The sequence below is a fragment of the Oryctolagus cuniculus genome, chromosome 21, assembly GCF_964237555.1.
Source record: "Oryctolagus cuniculus chromosome 21, mOryCun1.1, whole genome shotgun sequence".
Lineage (NCBI taxonomy): Eukaryota > Metazoa > Chordata > Mammalia > Lagomorpha > Leporidae > Oryctolagus > Oryctolagus cuniculus.
This window is the reverse complement of record NC_091452.1, coordinates 13,522,111-13,546,531: the sequence shown is the minus strand read 5'-3', so window position 1 is coordinate 13,546,531 and position 24,421 is coordinate 13,522,111. Positions and strand designations below refer to the sequence as shown.

Here is a 24,421-nt window from a genome sequence, read left to right as displayed (position 1 = left end):
ATGGGAGACCTGGATGGAACTCCTGGCTCCTGCCTTCAGCCTGGCACAGCCCTGGCTGTTGCAGCCATCTGGGGAGTGAAACACTGGATGGATGGAAGATCTCCCTCTCTCTCTCTCCCTCTCTCTCTTTCTCTCTCTCTTTTCCCTCTCTATAACTCTGCTTTCCAAAGAAATAAATAAATCTTAAAAAAGAATAGTTAAGATCCACCCCCCCAAAAAAAAAATGTGCCAGCTCAACTATTTTTAATAATGGCAGCTATTTGGAGCACAAAAAGGCTGTTGGTTGTGCCAAAAACTCCTTTATGTAAGGAGTCCCATTGGTCTATTTAAGGTTGATTGACATCCTGTGGAGAATGTAGAAGCTTCATGTTGAATGTCAAATGTTTCTGTCAACGCAAAGCCAACTGACACTGAAGAGAAGGCAGATCTGAAAAGCAAGTGGCTCAGTAGCTCAGTACGCGCAGGGTTTGGTTCGCCCAAGTGTCGCACAACCCAGCGTCGGCAGGTGTCATGGAGAGTGCGCTGCACCTGCCCGAGAACGAGGAAGAACCAGAATAATCACATCATTCGGAGCATGCATTCGGCAGGCCAGCTAGAGAGCCAGCACTCCTGAACTTGAGACACAATCATCAATGCCAAGGCGCATGGCCCAGCGGGCGTAACCAAGTTTCTCTCTGTGTTTCCTTCTTGGAGCTCTCAATGGTGTTACATTGGTGACTTTGTGCATAAAAGGAACCCAAGCTTAAGGTCAAGGTGTTTTGTTTTGCCCTTGACCATGACAATATGAAGACCCCTGGCTGCAAAAGGAGGTACAGCTTGGAATTCTCAGAAGAGGTAGAATTGCACTGCACTGGTGACCCCATTGCTGGTGACCCCAACAGTTCAGATGCCTGGGAGCACCCCAGCTGGTACAGAGAACAGGAGCTTTTCTGGCAGTCGTGTTGCTTCATTCACATTTCCTGAGCACACAGTGTGTGCCGTGTGCTGGCGGGGGCACCAGGGACAGAGCCATGGACAAAACAGACAAATTCACTGGTCAGGGACAGACCACAAACCACAGGAGGAAGCAGGCTGGGGGTCAGAAAGATAGAGAAGCAGAGATTTCTGAGAACTGAGCCCTGGGGAGCATCAGCGCCCAGGGTCTTGGGGAGATGAGAAGGAGCCAGCAAGAGAGACTGAGCAGTGCTGCTCTGGGGATTCCGATGAGCCCCGGGGGAGCGCCCTCAGCTCATGGCTGACATTGGGAATGATGGGACACAGCCTGGCTGGGAGGCTGGACAGGGACGGAAGGCAGGGGCTGCAGCCGAGATGGCCCGGCACAGGAGCAGTGGCCCCTGTCCCCATGGTTGCCCCCGCCCTCCCCACAGCCGCTCCACCATCTTCGTGCGTCTGCACACCAACGGGAGTCAGGAGCTGCAGGTACCAGCCTGGGGACCACCTGGGGGTCTTCCCTGGCAACCACGAGGACCTCGTGAACGCCCTCATTGAGCGGCTGGAAGACGCGCCCCCTGCCAACCAGATGGTCAAAGTGGAGCTCCTGGAGGAGCGGAACACAGCTTTGGGTAACACCCACCGCCGCAAGCCCCGCCCCTGCCCAGGGAGTCCCAGGGGGGCCGGGTGTCTGGGGAAGGGGGAGACCTATCCCTCTCCCCACACAGCAGCCTGGACAGGAGAGGAAGATGCCCCTTTCTGACCAGCCTCGGCCCAGCCCTGGGGGAGATGAGGCTCCTCCCTTCCTCCGAGTGCAGTGGGGGTCCCTTTTGCTGCTTTCCTTGCCTCCACCTCCCCTTGGAGACAGCTGCAGGGCCTCACTGCCCACCAAGGCAGTAGCAGCTGAGATCTAACCCCGCATCCTCTTAGAATCAATGGCCAGCCAGGGATGGGGCACTGGCTCTCACCTCATTAGGTTGAAGCTGCAGGCTGTGGGCGTGAGCGTCTTTGATATTCACGCTGGGGACTGTCCAAGGCAGAAGACTCTTGGGGCCTCGGCTCAGCAGGCACATAGGGGCCCAGGGCTCTGGTCCTGGGAAAGACGGTGACCTTCCACGGCAGCGTGGTACGTGGCCGCGGCCATTGCAGTGGAGTCACCGTGGGAATCAAGGTAGAATGTGACAGTGACAGCAGTGTGTAGGGACTTCCAAAAGTTCGCGGAAAACGGAATGAAACAGGCGGGCTGGTGGAGGGGTACGTGGTGCGCTGACCAAGCTCGCGATGCCTGCAGCTCCTGGCAGAGGAGGGATTCCAGTCCCAGCTCTGCTTTTGATTCCAGCTTCCTGTTCGTGTGTGTCCTGGGAGGCACCAGATGATAGTCCAAGTACTTGGGTCCCTGCCGTGGGAGTCCCAGATTGAATTCCAGGCTCCTGGCTTCCCCCCTGGCCCAGTCTCTGCTATTGTTGGCATTTGGGGGAGTAAGCCAACAGATGGAAGATGTCTCTGCCTCCCTCCCTCCCTCCCCCTCTCTCTCTCCCCATATTTCAAATATAAATTAATCAGTAATTTATTTACTTGAAAGACAGATCTATATAAAGAGAGAGGATGAGACAGAGATCTTCCATTCACTGGTTCATTCTCCAAATGCCTGCAACAGCCGAGGCTGGGCCAGGCTGAAGCCAGGAGCCTGGAGCTTCCTCTGGGTCTCCCATGTGGGTGTAGAGGCCCAAAACTTGGGCCATCTTCTGCTGCTTCCCCAGGTGCATTAGCAAGGATCCAGATCCTAAGAGGAGCAACTGGGACTTGAACCAGCGCCCATATGCACTGTTTAAGCAGGCGTTTAACCTGCTACGCCACAGTGCCAGCCCATAAATTAAAAAAAAATCACATAAGTTTATTCTGGTGCAAAAAATAACAAATTCAAGTATCATTTTGTCATACTGCTCATTTTCCGTGAACTTTTCCAAGACCCCTTGTATAGTCACAACCATACTGGGAATTCCTAAAGGAGGCAGCACCTGGAGAGAAACACGGACTAAATCCAGCCCCGTGGGTTCTTTCTCCTTGCGGGAACACAGCTTTTTGTCTTGGGCTGCGCTCCTGCTGAGGTGTGTGGATGGAAAGTACAAAGTAGGAGTTAGAACAAGGTGTGACGCTAGACTGCCTGACTTCACGCTCCGGGGCGGTGTGACCTGGGACAAACCCCTTAACCTCTCTGTGTGCCCCTTAATCTCATGGAAACGCCAGCCCTCACCAGGAGTTAGTGACAGCCGCTACTGGGGAGGGCGCTCGGCGCGGAGAAAGCACCAGATGAGTGTTATTCGCGCCCAGAGGGCTGCGAGGCTGATCCCTCCGCCTCCACGGGCGCCGCCCACAATGCCGGGGCACTGGCGCGCTGTTCTCACGTGCTTCTCTCCTTTCCTCACTTCTGTATGTTGGAACCGGTTTCCCTGATTGGACTTGCTTCCCTCACACGTGAGCTCCCCACACGGCCCCCTGAGAGCGGGAAACCAGCATGGCAGGTGGCGGGAGAGCTGGTGGGTTGCAGAACCACCCTGCTTACCCAGCCCCAGCCTCTGCCCCGGAGCAGGCCTGGACCCCCTGGCTGGGAGCCAAGCCCTCCCGCGCCCCGCCCAGCCCAGCTGTGTCCCCACAGGCGTCATCAGTAACTGGAAAGACGAGCCCCGCCTGCCGCCCTGCACGGTCTTCCAGGCCTTCAAGTACTACCTGGACATCACCACGCCGCCCACGCCCCTGCAGCTGCAGCAGTTTGCCTCCCTGGCCAGCAACGAGAAAGAGAAGCAACGCCTGTTGGTCCTCAGCAAGGTGTGCCGCCCCAGCCCCTCCCCAGGGGGTGCTCCTCCTCTCCTGGTCTCTGGGAGCTGTGACACTGTATTCTGACAGTTTTCCAGCAGGGGGCAGTCTTGAGCGAAGGTTGCCGGTCTATTTTGCACAAGGTCCGTTTTGGTCGGAGTTAAGCATCATCTCCCTTTGCTTGTTGCTAACTGAGGCCTGACCGAACAGGAGTGGGCCCCCGGGAATCCCAGAGTTGTGTGCCACGATAGAAATTGCTGTCCTAAATCTTTTGCTGCCTTCCACCCTGAGCTTCCGTGAATTCCATCTTAACCCATATTTAGAAGAAAGAAACAGAGCATCATGCAGGGCCTTGACTTAAAAGTAAGCTTTTTCTGGCACCGGAGAACAGCAGGGTAGGGCTGACTGCTGGAGATTAGAGGCCTCTGGTCAGCTGAGCAACACACAGCTTCTGCCACCCTCACAGGGCAGTCACTGGCTCAGCCCCCACAAGCTTCCGCCAAGCCTCACTCAAGGAGGATGCTCCCCAGGGGCAGGCGTAAGATGCCTCCCGAGACGTCTACATCCCAGAATCAGAGGGCCTGGGCTTCACCCCAGCTCTGCTCCCGATTCAGCTGCCTGCTGAAGCTGACTCCGACAGACAGCAGGCGATGGCTCAAGACCTTGGGTCCCTGCCACCCATGTGGGAGACTTGCATTGAGTGCTAGGCTCCTGGCTTCAGCCTGACCCAGCCCTGGCCATTGAAGGCGTGTGGGGAGTGAACCAGCAGCTGGGAGATCTCGTTCCATCTGCCTCTCACTATCTGTCTATATCTCTGCCCTTCTCCCTCTCCCTCTCCCTCTCCCCCCTCCACTTTTTTTAAAGATTTATTTATTTGAAGGCAGAGTTACAGAGAGGCAGAGAGAGAGAGAAAGAGAGAGAGAGAGAGAGAGGTCCTCCATCCGCTGGTTTACTTCCCAGATGGCCGCAATGGCCAGAGCTGCACCAATCTGAAGCCAAGAGCTTCTTCTGGGTTTCCCATATGGGTGCAAGGGCTCAAGGACTTGGGCCATCTTCTACTGCTTTCCCAGGCCATAGCAGAGAGCTGGATCAGAAGTGGAGCAGCCGGGACTCGAACCAGTGTCCATATGGGATGCTGGCACTGTAGGCGGTGGCTTTACTCGCTACGTCACAGTGCTGGCCCCATCACCTTTTCTAATAACAGAATCTCACCCAGGAAGCCCACCAAGCCCCTCCCAGGGGGTCTCCTCCAGTGAGCAGGTGCTCTCTCTCCTGCAGTCTGGGAGGATAGCTTGAAGGGCAGGCAGCAAGGAAGAAGCTAATTAGCAAGGAAGCATTACTTAGAAATAGAGAAATCGACACCAAGGGTGACAAGGATTCCTCTAGGGAGTTGGAAACAGATGGCAGAAGTAGAAAGGAGGCCACCGTTTTCCATCATGAAAACAATGGTTGTTATTTAACTTTTCAGACACTATGCATTGTATTGATCTCAAACTTTTAATTAACGGGAGGGGGGCTAAGGCGGGGTAATCTTTAAAAGTTTGGGGAAAGTGGAATTACAAAGTAGGTTTATTTTGGTGCAAGAACATTTTGAAATTCATGCATTTTCTGTGAACTTTTTAATGACCCCCTCATGTGCACAGCTTTCAAAAATGTTTGCACCAGAACAAGCTCATCTATTTTTCCACGAACTTTTGGAACGACCTCCTTATGAAGGACCAGGGCGGGGTTCCATCTGGTGCCTTGGCCTGGGCTGTCCCGCAGCAGTGCAGCCAACACACAAGTGAATGGGCACGTGTGGCCGTGTTCCAATCACACTTTATTTATGCACACTGAAATTTGAATTTCATATGATATTTTTGTGTCATGAAATGGTATTTTTCTCTCCATTTCTTTTCTAAGCAGTTAAAAATGCAAGAACAACTCGTCCCTTGTGGGCCATTTGTAAGAGGCAGTGAGCCTGAACTGGTGGGTGGGTTCAAAACCCAGCCTCATCATCTAATAGGCCTAGAGCCTGTACATCCCTCGATATCCCCATCTGTGAAATGAGATAACAGTGTTCTCTGTAGTGGTCTGTATGTTGTGTCCCCCCAAAACTCGTATGTTGAGCCCTAACCCTGAGGTGACAGTGTTCACATGGGGTGTTTGGGAGGAGACTGTTCATGAGGGCTGGAGCCCTCACGAGTGGGATAGCAGCCCTTAGAGGAGAGGCCCTGGCACCAGTTCACCTGGTTCACCTGGTGAGGAGGCACAGCAGGTGCCACCTACAAGGAACAGCCCTCCCCAGAAACTGAGTCTCATGGGGCTTTGACCGTGGACTTGCAGCCTCCAGAGCCGTGAGTGACTCTGCGTGGCCCAGAGGCAGGTGCTCGGATGCAGCCAGGAGTGGGCCAGCGCCTGTTGCCCGAAGGCCTTCTGAGGATCCAAACCTGGCCCGGGAGGGTGCCCGTGGGGGTGTCCAGATCTTTCCTTTTGCTCTGGCTTCTTCCCTGGGCCTCCTCAAGAGCCCAGAGCTGGCTTCACGCCCGTCTCTGCCCCTCTGCCCGGCGCAGGGTCTGCAGGAGTACGAGGAGTGGAAATGGGGCAAGAACCCCACCATCGTGGAGGTGCTGGAGGAGTTCCCGTCCATCCAGATGCCGGCCACCCTGCTGCTCACCCAGCTGTCCCTGCTGCAGCCGCGCTACTACTCCATCAGCTCCTCCCCAGACATGTACCCCGACGAGGTGCACCTCACCGTGGCCATTGTCTCCTACCACACCCGAGGTGGGCACAGGCGCTGGGAGGGCCTCACAGTGTCCACGGGCCCCCATGGAGCAGTGGCTCATGGGCCAGATCCCAGATCCTGGCAGGGGACTCTGGGACGAAACCAGGAAGGGAGGGAGGAAGCAGAGCTGGAAAATCGTGCCCTGGAGCAGCACCAGTCCCCTGGGCAGCATCGAGAAGGAGGCGAGATGTGCATTTGGAAGCCTCAGCTGAGAGTCCCCCGTCACTGGCTCCACCACCCCCTCCCCACCCCTGGCAACAGCTAAAACAAGCCACCACCAGCCGCGCCCCGGGGAGCTCCCAGCCACTTCGTACCCATGTCGGCCACTCGGCTCCCGGGTTTCCACCCATTGACGAAGCAATTACAATGCACGGTGCTACACGAGTGCTGAGACCAGGATCTCAGCAGCCCACTGCGGGTACCGGGTCTGAGGCTCCCTCAAGGGGGCAGGATTTGAATCCCACCCACCAGCCCCCAGCAGAACCTTGGGTGCTTGCCAAGCCACAAGCCCATCCCCAACTAGACCAGGAGTTCCAAAGGCAGAAACGTGGTGTTGGCCATGAGCATTCTTTACTGGGGGGCGTTGGGGGGGGGGGCATGATGGGAGGCGTGGGGCCAGGGGGCAGCCAGGCCACCATGTTTCTTCTTGTAGACGGAGAAGGACCAATTCACCACGGTGTGTGCTCCTCTTGGCTCAACCGGATACCTGCAGACGAGGTGGTGCCCTGCTTTGTGAGAGGGTGAGCAGCCCTCTCAAATCTCCCCAGGGATGTTGCGAGCTGGGGTGGGTGGCCAAGCCTGCATGGGTGGTCTGGATCCCAGGGGACCTGGACGTGTGTCCTGTATCCCTCCACGTTGAGGAACCAGGATCGGGAGACACAGCAACGTAGCAAGCTCAGGAAGCCTCCTAGTCAAAGGCAAGCCAGTGTATAAGCACCTGTCAAGTGTTTTTGCTGTGCCAGAGGCCAGGGCTACAGTGGAATACCAGGCTAAGGTGGGCTCGCCCTTCCTGGAAGGTACAGACTAGTGGGAATTCTATCCAGATTCTGCCGGGCACCCCCAATCTGTGTCCAGGTTCTTGGAGATGGGTAAGATCCAACCACCTCCATCACCAGAAACTTTTCCTCCCAAACTCAGCTTTAAAGGATGCCCCAGAAGGGTCAGCATCATGCCACAGCTGCTTAAGCCCCCGCTTGCAATGCCACCATCCCATACTGGTTCTAGTCCCCGCTGCTCCACTTCTGATACAGCTACCTGCTAATGTGCCTGAGAAAGCATGGCCCAAGGGCTTCATCTACCGCCCCTCACATGGGAGACCCAGACCCAGATGGAGTTCTGGGCTCCTGGCTTCAGTTTGGTCCAGCTCTGGCTGTTGTAGCCATTTGGGGAGTGAACCAGCAGATGGAAGGGGTCTCTCTCTCTCTCTCTCTCTCTCTCTCTCTCTCTCTCTCTCACACACACACACACACACAGTGCCTTTCAAATAAATAAATCTCTAATTAAGAAAGGGATGTAGCTGAGCCTAGGCCTGTTACAGGTACCTGCCTTGCCAGCCATGGACTCTCCTCCCAAACGTGGCCTGGGACAGACGCTGGGTTTGGAATGTCCAGAGTGGTCCACGTACCATTGGCATCCGAATCCCGTGCAGTGTTTCAAAAACACAGAGCCCAGACTTACTGCTTCGCCCAGGAGTGTGTGCCTTTTAAAACTTTTATGTATTTGTTTTCATGTGCGAGGCAGAGAGATGGGGGGAGAAACACGGAGAGAGAGAGAGAGACTCCCTGTCGGCTGGTTCGCTCTCCAGAAGCCCCCAGAGCTGAGAACTCCATCTGGCTCTCCCGTGTGGGTAGCAGGGACACAGGAACTTAAGCCATCCCTGCTGCCTCCCCAGGTGCGTTAGCAGGAGGCTGGGATCAGGAGCGGAGCCGGCACTCAAAGCCAGGCGCTCTGATGTGGGATGCTGGCCTCCTAAGCGATGGCTGAATGGCTACACCTGCCACCTGCCCCAGAACCCATGCTTCCACCATCCCCAGGTGGTTCTTTTGTGCACTGAACTCCCTGACTTCAGGTTAGGTCGGTGGTTTCCACCCATCCATGCTAGGGGACGCTTGGCGGTGTCTGAAGACACTCGGGTGTCACAACTCAGGGTTGCTCCCGGCATCGAGTGGACAATCATCAGGGTGCTGCCCAGCTTCCCGTATAGCACAGGGCAGCCCCCAGCAAATGTCCAGCCCCAAGTGCCAGCAGTGAGGAGAGAGGCAGAATGGAACAACAGCCAGACCCTGAGGACCTCGTCTTTCTGGAATATTCCCACACACGTGGGGCTCCCCCTGGCCCCAGTCGAAGAGCTGCCAGTCGGGCTGCTTGGCTCCCCGTGACAGCCGCCTGATCTGCCTGAGACCGGGCTGTGCTCCCCTAGCCTGGAGCCCAGCAAGGCCTCTGCCTCTTCCCTCCCTGTGCAGTGCGCCCAGTTTCCGCCTGCCCCGGAACCCCCAAGTCCCCTGCATCCTGGTGGGGCCGGGCACCGGCATCGCACCTTTCCGGAGCTTCTGGCAACAGCGGCAGTTTGACATCCAGCACAAAGGTGAGTGACAGCCCAGTGGCCTCTCGCGTCCTACCCCGGGGCTCAGCGGCCCCAACACTGCGTCTCCCCATCGTGTCGCGGCCTGGGAGGAGCCGGAGGTAGTGCTGGCATTGTCCATAGGACTAAACTGCTTCCTAGCTCGTTCATCCCGGGGGGACGTTGCTGTCACTGTGACGATCTGGCCCCCTCGTGAGAAGCCAGGAGCCCTGGATGGGGCCGGCGTTAGTCCCCAGGACCGATGTTTCTGTGACTGTCCCAAAGGCTCTGGTTTGAGAGCAAGCCTTGCTGTGTGAACCACACAACAGAGGTACTTTGGGCGAAATGGGGAGATGGATGCACACAGTGGCGGCGTGCATTAAACAAGCATGTATTGAGCACCTACGGAGTGCCCAATGGTGTTATATGTGCCCGGAGTGTGGCAGTGAACCAGACAGAAAAAAACAACCAAAAGAAAAAAGAAAACCTGTCCTGGGCAGTCACGGCTCTCGCAGAGCGAGCGCAGAGAGACAAAGCGAGCCCTGGGCGCCCAGCACGGTTTTCGTATCTCACCTTCATTTTCCCAAGCAGTGCTGGGAGGGGGTGCTGTTGTGACAGTCGGCCGTGTTGTGTGCTCCTCCACAGACTGTGGGTGGGAGACATCTGGGGGGCAGGGGGATTGCATCTGTCCTGAACACGTACATTTTCTGGTTGTTGGTCCCTAAACGGTGCAGAATACAAGCTATCCACATAGCACTGGTGTTGTCATGGGTGGACATCATCAGGAGATGAGCTGAGTCCATAGGCTACGTGCAGACACTGTGCCGCTTCCTCTAAGGGACTTGGGCATCCCCAGGCTCTGGTACCCTCAGGGAGGAGGAGGGGGCTCTAGCACCAACCTCTGCCCTGTGAATACTGAGGCTTGGCTCTTTCTGTTTTGCACATGGGGAAGTGTTTTGCAAGTTGTTCATCACCACGCAGAGCTGAGATTCGAACCCTGGGCCTTCTAGCCCTGGTGTCTGTGTTCTCAGCGCTACCCAGTGGTGGGGTCTGCTAAGTGGTGAGGGGGGCAGAGGAGCAGCCGAGGCCCAAGAAAAGAGGTCCGCCTGGTTCCTCCAGTGTGTGTGTGTGCGCGTGTGCATGGGCACAGGTGTGTGTACATGTGTGTGTGTGCACGCAGAGGCCCCGCCCACCCCGTGTTCATGAGCCTCCATGGGCGTGGCACACACTGAGGTCCCGGTCCCCCCACCCCAGCACCTCCACACATCCCCCCCACCCAGCAGACGTCAGCGCCGTGAGTAATGTGCGGTCTTCCTGGTCCCCAGGAATGAGCCCCTGCCCCATGGTCCTGGTGTTCGGGTGCCGGCAGTCCAAGATCGATCACATCTACAGGGAGGAGGCGCTCCAGGCCAAGAACAAGGGCGTCTTCAGAGAGCTGTACACGGCCTACTCCCGGGAGCCCGACAAGCCGAAGGTAACCCCAGCCCCGCGCATGCGCAGTGTGCTCGGGGGGGGGGGGCGTGTCCCCACTCCCGGCCCTGCCTCAACTCTGCTCTGCGCAGTTGTCGCTCTGTGCTCCAGGAAGCAGAGGGAGGCAGAATTTGCAAATCCCCGATCCCACTTACAGGCAAACCCAGAAGGGCGGAGGCACATTCATGGTCGCCAGGGCTGGGGAGAAAGCAGGAAAGGGAGTGGCCGCAGGTGGGGACAGGGTCTCCCAGGGGGGTCCTGGGAATGTTCTGGAACCAGGTAGTGGGGGTGGCTGCATGGTCTTGTGAATGGACATACATTAAAAAAAAAAAAGATTTTATTTATTTGAAAGGCAGAGTTACAGATAGAGAGAGACAGAGAGAGAGGTCTTCCATCTGCTGGTTCACTTCCCAATTGGCCGCAACGGCCGGAGCTGGGCTGATCCAAAGCCAGGAGCCAGGAGCTTCTTCTAGGTCTCCCACGCAGGTGCAGGGGCGCAAAGACTTGAGCCATCTTCCACTGCTTCCCCAGGCCACAGCAGAGAGCTGGATGGAAAGTGGAGCAGCCGGGACTCGAACAGGCGCCCATATGGGATGCCGGCACTGGCAGCAAAGGCTTAACCTACATCACAACGCCGGCCCCTGTGTTTTGTACATTTTTGTTTTTATTTATTTAGAAGGCAGAGAGACAGACACAGAGAGAATTCCCATCCACTGGTGCACTCCCCAAATGCCCACAGCAGCCAGAGCTGGACCAGAACAAAGCCAGGAACCTGAAACTCAATCCAGGTCTCCCCGTCAGGGGAGCCGATCGCTGCAACCTCCCTGGGTGTGTTAGCAGGAAGCTGGAATCAGGAGCCAAGCTGGGACTCGAACCTGAGCCCTCTGGTTTGGGATGGGCCTCCCAAGTTGGCTGCGCCGCATGCGTCACAGGCCCCGCCCTCCCCCCCCCCCCCCACGCAGAAGTACGTGCAGGACATCCTGCAGGAGCAGCTGGCGGAGCAGGTGTACCGGGCCCTCAAGGAGCAGGGCGGCCACATCTACGTGTGCGGGGACGTGACCATGGCCGCCGACGTGCTCAAAGCCGTGCAGCGCATCATGGCTCAGCAGGGGAAGCTGTCGGCCGAGGACGCCGGCGTGTTCATCAGCAGGCTGAGGGTGAGTGGCAGACTGGCTGCCCCCACCCGTCTGCACGTTAGGGATGCCGTGATGGTGTCCCGCCTCCCGGTTGTTACACTTGCAACTCTGGGGGCAGCGGGGGAGGCGCTGCTAGGTGGTGTCAAATCCTGTTTGAGGGAATAGGAAGGCATGTGGGTGTGTGGAGTAAATACGGAGCTATGGTGTATGAAAACAAGTGGGTGGACCTCTGGGTAGCTGCGGAGAAACCAGCCCAAGCCAACTCTACCTGCCCCTGGAACCAAGCTGCCATACTGCCCTGTACAGTCGGGCAGGCTGGGCACTGCACACACACACACACACACACACACACACACGATCTGTCCAAGAGCGAGAAGTGGGATCTGAAAGCCAGCCATGCTGGTGTAGCCTTTTCCTGGCTTGCCCACGACCGGGTAGAGGCGAGTGGGAGAGTCGTAACTATGTGACCTACTGCCCCAGATGCAAAAAAAAAAAAAAAAAAAAAAAAGGAAGTCCCATCTTCTGCAGAGCTCCCAGGGACACCCGCTCTTTCTCTCCGCCTTCCTGAGTGAGCAGTGATGTGACATTTTTGTGGAAGAAGCTCTTGCTCTATATCTGATGCTAAACTCCTAATGATGATAATAGTAATGACAGCAACTTTGTGATAGAGATGTGTGGCTCCAAGCACAGCCACCCTGGAGCCCCCGTGCACTGGGTCTGTCTGGTGCGACCCTCGGGGAGCTACTTTCTGGGGTCCCCCAGGACTCAGCAGAGCGGAGGTAGAAAACCACCTGCCAAGCTGAAGCCGGTCTGCCGATGGCGGCTTCTGGCTGCGCCATCAGGACCAGCGCCGGTGCATCTCTGCCTCGCCTGGCACGCGCCTCTTCGCCAGCTGCCCCTGGCTGTGCGCTCAGAGCCACTGCCCTTGGAGGGCATCCTATCCCCCCACCCCTCAGGCCGGCCCAGGGGGCTCCCGTGGCTCCTGAGATCCCGGATGCCCGCAGCCCTCCGAGGCTCCCGGAACAATTTCCCCCTCCTCCCCTCCCTGCTAGCCACCATGGGCTACAACATGTCATGCTAAACCCGGCCTGACATTTGCCCCCTAGGATGACAACCGGTACCATGAGGATATTTTCGGAGTCACCCTGCGGACGTACGAAGTGACCAACCGCCTTAGATCTGAATCCATCGCCTTCATCGAGGAGAGCAAAAAAGACACCGATGAGTAAGTTGGCGCCACCCCTGGGGGCAGCAGACCGAACCCTTTGCTCCGGCCCTGTGCCATGGGCATGGATGTCTGGTTTTCCCATGGTGGCTTCCCCAGGCCAGCAGCATGGGCGCCGTCTGGGCACGTGGTAGAAATGAAGATGCCCAGGCCACACCAGACCTGCTGAGTCTGAAGCCCAGAAGTAAAGGTGCCCCCGGTTGCATGTTAAAAATGCCCCCCGGGGTGTAGGAAGCCTACTGTAGATGCTGGCGGCTATCTGGGGCGCCCCCTAGTGGACCGGTGGCTCCTGTCTCTGGGAAGCTGTGTTCACACCAGCTCCCTCCTCACCCAGGCACTGGGAGCTTATTACAGGGGATACGGTTCTGACAATATCACTCAACCCCTAGAAATTGCTGGAAATGGCCTGAGGCTCCACAGTTCTGGGATGGAGTCACGATTTAACGATGACACAGCAGCTGTGGGGGTCCTCTTCCCTCCCTCTGCCCTCCCCTCCACTTCCTGCCCCAGGGCACCTGTAAACCCCTCCACACCTTGAACTCAATGGGAATTCCCGTTTTGCAGTTGCACACACTCATTTCTTTTTTTATTTTTGGAATTTTACTTATTTTTTATTCACTTGAAAGCCAGAGATCTTTCCTCCCCTGGTTCACTCCCCCAAAGGCCAGAAAAGGCTGAGGCTGGGCGGGGTCCAAGTCAGGAGCCCAGAACTCCAGCTGGGGCTCCCACGGTGTATCCGCAGGGAGCTGGAGCAGAAGCAGAGAAGCCGGGACTTTGGTCCGGCGCTCCCAACTCAGGATGCTGGAATCCCAAGTGGCCGCTTAACCAGGACACCAAACACCTACCCCTACCCTCATTTCTTAAATAGCATCCTCGTGAAGTCACATCCTTACGACAGCATGGTAGTCTCCGAAACATACTTCTGCATCCCGTAGGCAGTTGCCTTTAAGAGCACAATTTCCTTGGTTGTCAAGAGCCCCTATAAATGTCTCTCTTGCTGGCTGGTGGTGAGCAAGCATGCGCGTGTGCGTGCCTTCATTCATTCATTCAAACCAAGCCCCACTGTGAGAGTGCTCCAGAGAGTTCATAGAAAATGGGATGAAAGGGTAACTTTTGGTCCAAAAAAATTTTTTTTAATGAATGCGTCCACAAGGGGCCTCGGATTACACAAGAGATGGGTGCTTGGTGCAGCAGTTAGACCCCACTTGGGGTGCCTGCCTCCCATGTCAGAGTGTCTGTGCATCCCAGCTCCCCTTCCAACATAGCTTCCTGCTCATGTGCACCCTGGGAGGCAGCAGGCGAAGGCCAAGTGCTCGGGTCCTGCCACCATGTGGGAGACCCAGATGGAGTTCCAGGCTCCTGACTTGGTCCTGGCCCAGCCCTGGCTGTTGCAAGCATTTGGGGAGTGACCCAGCAGATGGGGGCTCACCTGGTCTGTTTCTGTCTATGTCTCAAATAAATCAAACACATTAAAAAATTGTTTGTCAAGGACATGAAAAGTACACATTATGGAAAAACTGTGTAGGTTTGATTTTTTTTTTTTTTACTCCATTCTCCATGAACTCTTTGAAGACACTAGGGCTACAGGACACACAGGAGAGAGACCAAGGCCCCGAGCCCAGCGCCCTGCTGGACTTGGTTTTCCGGGGTCTCTGGTGGGACTCGGCGCTCCTGCAGCCCTAACCATGTGGCACCTCTCGTCCTGCAGGGTTTTCAGCTCCTAACGGGATCCTCTTGGCCAGACGCTCAGCACGTGCTCCAGCGGGGCGGCTGCAGGCTGTGCGGGAGTGGACAGACATGGCTGACCCTGCCACAGGGCCCCGCGGGGTCCATGCGCTGCCTCTTGTCCTGTCGCTGTGTCCTGGCGTCCTCCCCCAGTGTCCACCCTGTGCGGTTTCCCAGGCCTTCTCGGATCTCTTTCTGTTCCCCTGCTGTGATGCGATGCCTTTGTAATCTGCAGTGGCTCTTACAGCTGTCCTCCCCCCCCCCTCCGCTGACAAGGGCGGCTCGCCGGTGCATGAGACCATGGACGCTGCCACCGTCCCCCCCGCCACATTGTTCCCCCCCCACCCCGCCGCCGCCGGGTGTCCTTGGAACAGCTGCAGGTGTTGGATGGGAGTCTCCTGAGCCCGCCCCTCAGCCACCCAGGTCCCCTCTTCTCTGTTCTGATGATGTCGTTTTGGTGGTGCGTGGTGTGTGTGTGAGGGCCTGGGTCTCTGTCTCACCTGTGCAGGTGCACCGATCCCAGATCTGAGTCTGCCCCTGGCCCTTGTAATTCTTCATGTGTCTGTAAGTAAGGGTCTGTGCCAGTGTCCCTGAAATGCTTGGAAGCCCTCTAATTGTCCTGGTTTTAAAAGCAACAGGGAGAGAGAGATGTGACATGATGGACAAGCTCTCAAGGAAAAAGACTCATCACAAGATTGGATGCAGTGAGGTTCTGACACCAGCAGGTGGCGCCCTCCCTGGGAGATGAGCTCAGCTAATGGATTGGGCCAAACCCATCCCCCTCCACGCCACCCCCAGGCCTGCCATCCAAGATCAAGAGATTTAGCCACATTTATGGACCCCTCTCCCCAGACAATGCCACCTGAAAATAATGTTGCTGCATATATAGCTGCTGCCCCCTCTGCCACCAGGCAGCTTGGGACGAGTCCCTTGTCCCGAGTGTCCCCTGGTCGTGGTAGTGAACTTCAGAGTGCTGGAACCTGGGAGCTGTGCCAAGGAAAACTCTGATCACTGCTTTTGCTGCTACACCCTTGGGGACAGAATCGCGGAAGTGGCTTCCAGGAGCTCTGGGCACAGAAAAGGTATTGGAGCCGCGACTCCGGGTGGAAGAACCTGGCCCATGGGCCTTCAGCTTCTAAAACTGATCCCCCTGCATTTTCACCTCTTGAATGACTTTGACAAGGAAATACCCTCAACTCATAAAATCAGTCGTCCGTGGGATTCGGGGGCAACATTTCCCTGGGAACTTCCCCTCTCCTTGCAAACAAGACAAGGCGCTTTCCACACCTGCGTGCTCAGAAGCTCAATGCCAGGCAGCAGCCAGGCACAGCCAGGAAACCCCTGGGACCCCCAGCCTCCGGGGCGCAGCCCCAGGTCCCTAGGGAGGGAAGAGAAGCGCCCAGCCGGTTCTGTCCTGTTCTGCTCTGCTCTGTCACTCAGAAAGGCTGCCTTCCCTTTCTGTTGCATGCATGGACATCTTTCTGGATGCTTAGTTTGGGGGTGCACCAAGGAGAAAGTGTCCTGGCCCCTTTGGAAGAGCATTAGAGTGAGGGTGCCAAAAGCCCAAGGGGCCCCACCCCAGACTTTTTTTATTTTATTATTTTTTTTCTGACAGGCAGAGTGGACAGTGAGAGAAAGGTCTTCCTTTTTGCCGTTGGTTCACCCTCCAATGGCCGCCATGGCCGGCGCGCTGCGGCCGGCGCACCACACTGATCCAATGGCAGGAGCCAGGTGCTTCTCCTGGTCTCCCATGGGGTGCAGGGCCCAAGCACTTGGGCCATCCTCCACTGCCTTCCCGGGCCACAGCAGAGAGCTGGCCTGGAAGAGGGGCAACCGGGACAGAATCTGGCGCCCCAACTGGGACTAGAACCCAGTGTGCCGGCGCCGCTAGGTGGAGGATTAGCCTAGTGAGCCGCGGCGCCGGCCCCCACCCCAGACTTGTAAAAAGCCGCCCCTGCAATGCCAGCTCCCTGGACTTTCTCTCCAGACCTTTGAGACTTTGGAGACAGCGCCTAAGAGGTCACAGGTTCCCCAGGGACTGAGCCGCTGTGTCCAGCCTCCAGCGATGGGGAGGTGTCCAGTCTTCCCTCCCCAAGTCAAGCTGCCTGCACGAATGCTTTTCCAGCACCAAAAAATATATACTTGGGAGCGCTTAGCAGGTGCCAGCTCCTCCATCTGCAAGATCCCTGGCCTGGTGGCACGCCGGCAGGTGCAGCAGCATCTTGTTTGCAGGGCATTGGAAGAAATGACTATAGCTGGAATCCGTCTGTCTTTAAGTGCACACCTCTCCATCCCCAACACAAGCTGCTCGGTGAATGCTGGCTGAAAGACAGGAGGCGGGTCTGGTGTGTTTCTCTCACTTGTCAGCATTCTCTACACCAAAAAGCCTCGCAGTAGCCAGCAGCTGCAAGAGACGGAGCAGAGCGTTTAGAGTTCAGTGGATAGATACTGCCCTCTGGTGGCAGCTTTTGGTTCGGGCTCCACAGCTCATCGCAGGTGTGTAGTAACAGTTGAGCCTAAAGAAGGGTGACTGGGAATTTGGAGATTTCCAAGGTTACGCCTGCTTCTTTCCCTCTACCCCTCGAGCCCCAACCCCATTTCCCAAAAGTGAGTCTGTCCAGGAGAAATGTAGCACTCTGACACAGGAGGGCTCCTATGCCATGCGTGCAGTTACCTGTGGACCTGGTTCCCACATCTGGTACTATGAGTGCACCAGGGCTCGATTCCCATGGAGAAAGAAGGGAGACTTCCATTGGTTTCCTGGGAGCGAGACAGCCGAGCGTCTGTCTGTTGGAGGGGCTGCTTCCAATTCGCCACAGCAGGACTCTCGGGGATCGCCTAGTCCAAGTGCCCATGCTACCTGAGTGTGCAGATGGCCATGGGCTGGTTGCTTGGGCTTTCCTGTCTGTGCACCTGTACAGCAAGGTGGATCCCATGAGGCAATGCCCATGAAGTGCTCAGTTAGGGTTGCTGGCCCCCAACGTTACCAAATGTGAATTGTTCTCTTCACTCAATCTGGGTCTTGCTGCCCCAGAGTGTACACAGCGCCCCCTGCTGCGTGTGGAGATAAACAGAACACACCTCCTTTCCTCGCACTGTAGGTTAGAAGCAGAAAGCTCGGGGAAAGCGTTCTCAGAATTGGCAGAAATATCTGGGGTTTGAGATACAGGTGCGATGTCACGGGTGGATTTTGGAAGGCAAGAGTTCGCCGGGGAATGGGAGGAGGAGGAGGAGGAGAGGCATGGGTCGGGGAGCGTATCCGGTGAGTCAGGGCTGGCTCTGGGAGCCCGAGGAAGGTGACGGCCAGCCAGGAGCGGACAGTGGGGACAACTGAGGAGTGAATCAAGCAACGTGGGCTGTAATGGGGCAGCACCAGGGAGTGTTGCGGAGGCTTCTCGAAGCAGGAAATGAGGGTGATCGGAGCCAGGCTTGGAAGCGAATGTTCTGGCCGTGGCACCACGTGTGGAAGGCTGCCCCCGGAGCCCTTGATGGTTATTGCCACGCCCAAGACTTGAGTGGGGCAGCTGGGTGATGAAGCTGTTCCGGGAACCCGGGGACCCGATCAGCAGTGCCGGCTGCTGCACCTGCTGTGAGGGTGAGGGCGAGCCAATGGAAGGTTTGCCTGCAGCTGAGGACAGCTTTGGGGGGCTGGCATGACAGCCAACTTCTAGAGCCCACAGGGTGAACCCTCCCTTCGTCCAGCCAGGCCTGGGGGCACAGACCGCCCCAGCCCGTTGTCGTCGGCCTGAGATCATGAGATCTCTCTTGCCAAACATGCTCTCGGCAGCCACGTGCTGTGGGCCCCAGGAGAGGCCACGCTTTGCCCCAAGCCCAGAGCGGGTGAGAGGTTTTCCGACCTTGCTCATGGGGACAGGCACGCCGGATGCCAAGGCTGCTCCGCCCCTTCAGCAGCAGCCCCCGGTGTGGCCTTTTCATCCATGCTGTTAGGAAAACGGGGCGGGGAGGGGCTTCGAGATTGCGCTTTGGTGGACCACGTCTGCTTGTGCGTTTGCACCTCTGCTGCCCCAGGAATGTTCCAGGATCCAGACTTTGGAGCACTGACCCGACTCCCCAGGTGGAAAGTCCACACCCCGAAACCTTGTTTAATGCACAGAATTATTTAAAATGTCCTGAATTGCCTTCAGTCTAGGTGTCAAGGAGAATGAGAGATTTTTGTGTTTAGACTTGGGTCGCATCCCCAGCATAGCTCCTTGTATATGCAGATAGCCCCAAAGCTAAACACACGCACAAAACCGGAAGCGCTTCTGGCTCCAAGCTTTTCGGGTGAGGGATCCTCAGCCTGTAACGCTTCTCAGTGCCACGTGTACGGGAAGTGGCCAGAGTCACGCCGTAGCGTGTTTATGAGTTTGTCCCAGAATATCTTAGCGGTTCTGGACGGGCAGGGGCCGTGAGGGCCAAAGGCAGAGTCAATTATTAACGAGGTGGCCCTGCAGGCAGGAACCAGCCAGCCTGCACACACCGCAAAGACTCCAGGACATCAAAGCACCCAGACTTGGCTCCCAAGCCCTGGGAGGCTCCAGCCCAGGGTCTGACCACCCTGGCACTCCCAGCATTCCGGGCTCGAGGAGTCTTGGGGACTGTCCTGGTCGTTGTAGGATGATGAGCAGCGGCCCTGGCTGCTGTTGCCGGGGGGCTACTAGCAGTCTCCTGCCACTTGCGACCACCAATGTGTCCACCCCCGGCACAAAGCTCCCTGATCATGGACTTTAGGAGCAAGAGGACGTCTACTGGCTGCCCTGGGACTCCTCGTCACTCACTTTCTGCAAAGACAGCAGAGCCTGCTTGGGCCCAGAGGTGGCTGCTTGCATTCTCCACTGCCGGAGACAGGGAGGATTTGGGGGCTGGGGGGGTCTGCTGTCACAAAGGCCCCTCCCCGTCCACAGAGGGATGGGACATTCCAGTCCCTAAGACGGTGTGTTCTTGCTGATGGCTATGACGTAGACTCACCAAGTCCCCGGGCGTTTGTGCTGGGCCGAAGGCCCTGCCCTGCCCTGCCCTGCCCTCTGCCTCCACTGTTCTCATTGTGGTGTTGTCATGGTCGCAGCAACCCCCCTCGCCCCCAACACCAAGGGCATCTGTCCCCCTAGGCGTCCGGCCTGTCCCCAGGGGTAGGGGTAGGGGATGGTGTAAAGAGCGGGGGTCGCATCTCACCACGCACACGCTGTCATACACTGGGACGCCCCCCTACCTCTGAGCTCTTGATGCTGCTAACCTCTGCCAAGTATCTCGTGTGCTCCAACACCTCCCGCGACGGACTGCCGCCCGCCGCGCGCTCTCCGCGAGCTGCCCAGAGCTGTCCAGGCTGTGCCCGCCGCATGCTCTTCCGTATGGTTCTCATCTTCGACTTTCACGGGGTTCCACAAACGTCTCCTTATGCCTGTTTGCATTATGGTTAAAATATTAAAAAGTGGACTCAACGTGGCTGGTGGTTATCTTTGGTTGGGTTTGCTTGGAATGGCTCCCAGTGGTGCCCCCAGGAAGCTCTAGCAGGAAGCCAATAAGGGGGGTGGTCTTGGGAAGGAAGTTCAGTGGGCTGCCATGTTAACTGCAAGAAGCCCCAGCCCACCTCCGTGTCAGCAAGTTCTCCCCACAGCCCACCCTGCCACTGCCCAGCACCCCCTATGCAGCCATAGAAGGTGCCCCACCCTGGATCACCCACACCCAGCTCTTTCTGGCTTCATGCACAGCCCTCAGCACCCTAAGCTTAATTTCAGCAGGTGTCCGATCCCAAAGGCAAGGGCCTGGGTGGGCGTTGTGGTGCAACAGGTTAAGCCACCACCTGAGATGCCCGGAGCCTGTATCAGGTTCGAGTCCCAGCTCCTCTGTGCTCCCAGCACAGGAAACTGGAATTGGAAGTGGAGCCGTAACATGAACATTGCTGCACGGAGTCCAAGCAGTGTCTTAACTGCTGGGCCAGACACCGTCCCAGCTTGCTCCTTTTAAAAGCCAGTTCCTGGGGGTCTCTCCCACCCACCCATGAGCACCGGCTCAGGGGAAGACATGGGTGCCTGGCCTGCATGTTCCATCAGCTTCCCACGTGACTCACATAATACACTCTGGAGTGGCAGTAGGCCTGGCCTCAGCGACTGCTGGGGACCCTCTCTCATGACGCACAGCCCCACTGGGTGGCCTCTGTTGCTTAGCAACCAGTGACAAATCCAAGTAGATCCCCGAACACAACCTTCAGGCGCACAAATCGAAGCAAGAGAGGGTAGGAATCAGTGAGTGGTGGGGGGTGTGAGTATAAGATAATTTTTTTTGTTGTTGCTTATTTATTTTCATCTACTTGAGAGAGTAAGAAAGAGGTCTTCCACCCACTAGTTCACTCCCCAAATGCCTGAGATACCCAGTGCTGGGCCAAGCCAAAGCCAGGAGCCTGAAACTCCATCCGGGTCTCCCATGTGGGCGGCACTTGAGCCATCGCTGCTGCCTCCCAGGGTGCATTGGCAGGAAGCTGGATCGGAAGCAGAGGAGCCGGGACTTGAACTGCAGTGTGGGATGTGGGTGTTCCAGGGCTCGCCTGTATGAGGTTTTTAAGTCCTTGTAGAATGCGGGTTTCCTGGCCAGTTACGATATATTTACACACGTTGGGGAAATTGTGCTTGTGATGTTTCTCATTGCACCCTCCACGAAGTCACCAAGAGATGGAGCCCAGGACAAGCATTCAGGATCGGTGGCTCCCAGGGGTGTTTAAGCCACAGCACTGAGAGGAAATCGCTTTAGCAGTGACCTCTAGAGGAAAACAAGACGAAGTTCAACAAACAGCCGACTTTAGTCCTGAGTAATTAGTTAGGTGACTTAAAAAGACAAACACACAAAACGTCATCAAATTCTTTGTCTTCCTGGACCTTGGGGAAGGGCCCCGGGCGCTTGCTCTCTTGGCCGCCCTGCTGGAGAGTCCTCGACACTGCAGTACGGAGTTGCAGGTGGGAGCTTCCCTCCGGAATTCGCAGCACCTCCCGGATTTACCGCGTCCAAGATCGTCAAGGACGCTGAGCCCCATCCCCCTCCCTCCTTCCCATCCTGGGCACCGGGAAGCATGGGAGAGACCGAGAGGCCGTCTGGGAACTGAATTCGCTTGGCTTTGAGGGTTTCTGGTCACTAGCAAGGCAGGTATTCGCAGAAAGCTGGGCAAGAACTAGGAGGGAAGAGGCCCTGGCCCCCTGTCCTCCAAGCTGGTGACATCACCTGCCCTGCTAGAAGCATCCCTGCCGTGATGCCTCTGCTCAGTGACCAGAGGGGGAGAGGCAGCTCCTTGGGCCTGTACGCAGGGCATGCTGCAGCCACAAGCAGCCTTCTCACCCCCCCCAACTCCCCCACCATGCTGGCCCCGCCCCCCCAGACCTGCCCTCCCCTCGGGGCCGACAGATTCTAAACACAGCTTTTATACTTCTGCTTCTGCTTCTGCCATCGCCCCCACCAGGAATCCCACCCTCCTCACTCGTCTCTGCCAATGCCATCTTGGTTGCTGAGGGTCGGCTTCCCACACCACCTTTGCAGGTGCCTTACTTTCTGTCTGCAGCCGGCACCCGGCACCCGGCACACGGCTGTGCGGTAGCTGTGTGCGTGTGGGTGTGTGTAGATGGGGGCATCTGCTCTGGGTGTCTGGTGTCTGCCCGGGCACGGCTGGAGAGATGCAGCTACCAGCCAGGCAATGCAGGCAGTATGCATCCCAGTGCAGGGAATGCACTGGAAAAAGCAAAGAGTGGATGAGTACTGCAGGTCTCCTGGGACCTCCTGGGGACCTGTGACACCCAGAGCTGTAAGATGATACATTCGCGGTCCTCTGTTATGGCAGCTCTGGAAAGCCAATGCAAACACCTGTGTGGCTTTGCTCTGGGCACAGCTCCTGGGCAGAGTCCAGTGGCTTGCATGGTCCGCACTCCACTCCCGAGGTAGCCCAGCCCCACTCCTGCCTCTGCTTTCGGCATCTGATCATTTCTATCTGACTCTCTTCCTCCTGCCCCCCCCCTCATAAAGACCCCTGTGATTATGCTGGGCCCACCTGGGTAATCCTGAATACTCACCCTAACTCCGATTCCTAATTTAGCAGGTGGGCATCTGGTACAGTGGATAAGACCCCCCCGCTTAGAATGCTTCCGTCCCGTATCAGAGGGTCTGGGTTCAAGTTCCAGCTCCACTTCAGACTCTAGCTTTCTGCTAATGTGCCTGCTCGGAGCCAGCAGGTCATGGCTCAAGGACTTAGCTGAGTCCCCGTCACCCACATGGAAGACCCAGATGGAGTTCCAGGCTCCTGGCTGTGGCCTGGTCCAATCCTAGCTGTGGAGGGCATTTGGGAAGCAAAACAGCAGATGGAAGACCTCTGTCTCTCTGTCTTTCAAATATAGATAAAAGTTTTTTTAAAAGAATATTTACATAGTTGCACAACCATCGCCACTATTTCTAGAATTTTTTCATCAGCCCAAACAGGAACTCTGTACCCATTAAGCAGTGACTCCCAGTTCCCTCCCAGCCACCAGGAGCCTCTAATCTCCCTGCTGTTTCAGTCAGTTTGCGTTTTGCACATGTTTTGTTGAAGTGGGAGCAGAGCACATCTTCCCGAGAGGGGCTCCTCTCGTGGCACCTGCTCTGCAAGGCCCCCGCGTGGGGTAGCCCGTGTCAGTGCCCATCCTAGAGAAACCTAGTCGGCCGGCCAGACTCCATTTCGTCAATAATAATCTTGCCAGCACTGCAACGTGGGAATGTTTTACTTCGCGGCCTGAGCGCAATCTCTTTGAAGTGCAAAAGGCAGGTGGAGTCCCTACCTCTCTGCTACCGTGGGAGTCCAGTAGGGGCACCATGTTCCCAGCTGGAACCACCTGCATCATAAAGACGTGAATGACTGGGCTATTCCTTGAGGCATAGGCACCCAGCTGGCACAGCGTGTCCTCTGTTGCCACAACGCCTTGGCTGGACTGGGAAAGAAGGAGGGGGTCAAGTTAGCCCAAACCTGGAGAGCTAGGGTGCACACTCCGCAGATGGCCTCCCACCATCCAGGAGAGTAACTGGGCTACTTCCACCTTCTCAGATTCCCACTCGGGGGGTTGGGGGACCCTCTATGGCAGCCTCTGTCTACTGACAGCAGATTGCTCCAGGAGGTCAAGGACCCCATTTTCCCTCAGGTCCGTATCCCCAGGGCACACAGCACAGGGTGCGGTACTGCACGGAGCTGAGTTTAAAACAAGGAAAAGGTGTAGGTGCCGGGAGTACAGCCACCCACGCTCCTCCAGGCTGCTCCGCTCTTGCCTGACTTAGAACCAGAGACGCCCACCTTTCCGAGCCTGCTTTTCCTTATCCGTGCAGTGGTTATAATTAGAGAACCTATCGTGGGAGACCAGAACATGCCTTCCCAAACTATGAAAGGGCGTCCTGCTGACGAGAAGCGCTGTCAGCCCTCCCTCCATGTGCCTGAAAGCAGGCGCTGCTAGGAGTTGTTACTCCCTGCAGTACTACAGAGGGCTCTGTTCATCACAGCGTCCTATAAAGAACGTGGTTTGGCACAGCAGATCCGGCGTTTAAGCCCCGGCTAGGGACGCCGGCATCCCATATCAGAGTGACGGGGGTTCGAGTCCCAGCTCCCTGCTAATGTTCAGCCCATTTAAAAACATTTTCTCAAAAAAAAAAAAAAAAAAAATGGAGGCCATTAGGTCCTGTTGCAGCCTCCCTGGCTCGGAGCTCAGCTCCCTTCTGCAGGAGCTGAGAGGGGGTGCGGCCAAGGGTGGGCGGGGCGCCGCAGGCCCCGCCCCCCGAGGCTGGTGGGCAGGGCGAAGAGGGAC

At 56.8% G+C, this 24,421-nt stretch overlaps 1 protein-coding gene across 1 annotated transcript in view; it reads left to right on the top strand.

The window, feature by feature from the left end:
- The window catches only part of NOS1 (nitric oxide synthase 1), a gene marked incomplete at its 5' end in the record, with an annotated part of 86,199 nt that extends 71,027 nt beyond the window's left edge, over positions 1 to 15,172 (top strand). Inside the window, 10 exon segments of the mRNA NM_001082385.1 lie at positions 1,368 to 1,419; positions 1,421 to 1,562; positions 3,587 to 3,756; positions 6,297 to 6,507; positions 7,161 to 7,248; positions 8,971 to 9,092; positions 10,394 to 10,542; positions 11,501 to 11,695; positions 12,781 to 12,899; positions 14,608 to 15,172. Of these exon segments, the coding sequence (NP_001075854.1) occupies positions 1,368 to 1,419; positions 1,421 to 1,562; positions 3,587 to 3,756; positions 6,297 to 6,507; positions 7,161 to 7,248; positions 8,971 to 9,092; positions 10,394 to 10,542; positions 11,501 to 11,695; positions 12,781 to 12,899; positions 14,608 to 14,623 (1,264 nt within the window). The 3' untranslated portion in view covers positions 14,624 to 15,172.
- Positions 15,173 to 24,421: the final 9,249 nt, after the last annotated feature.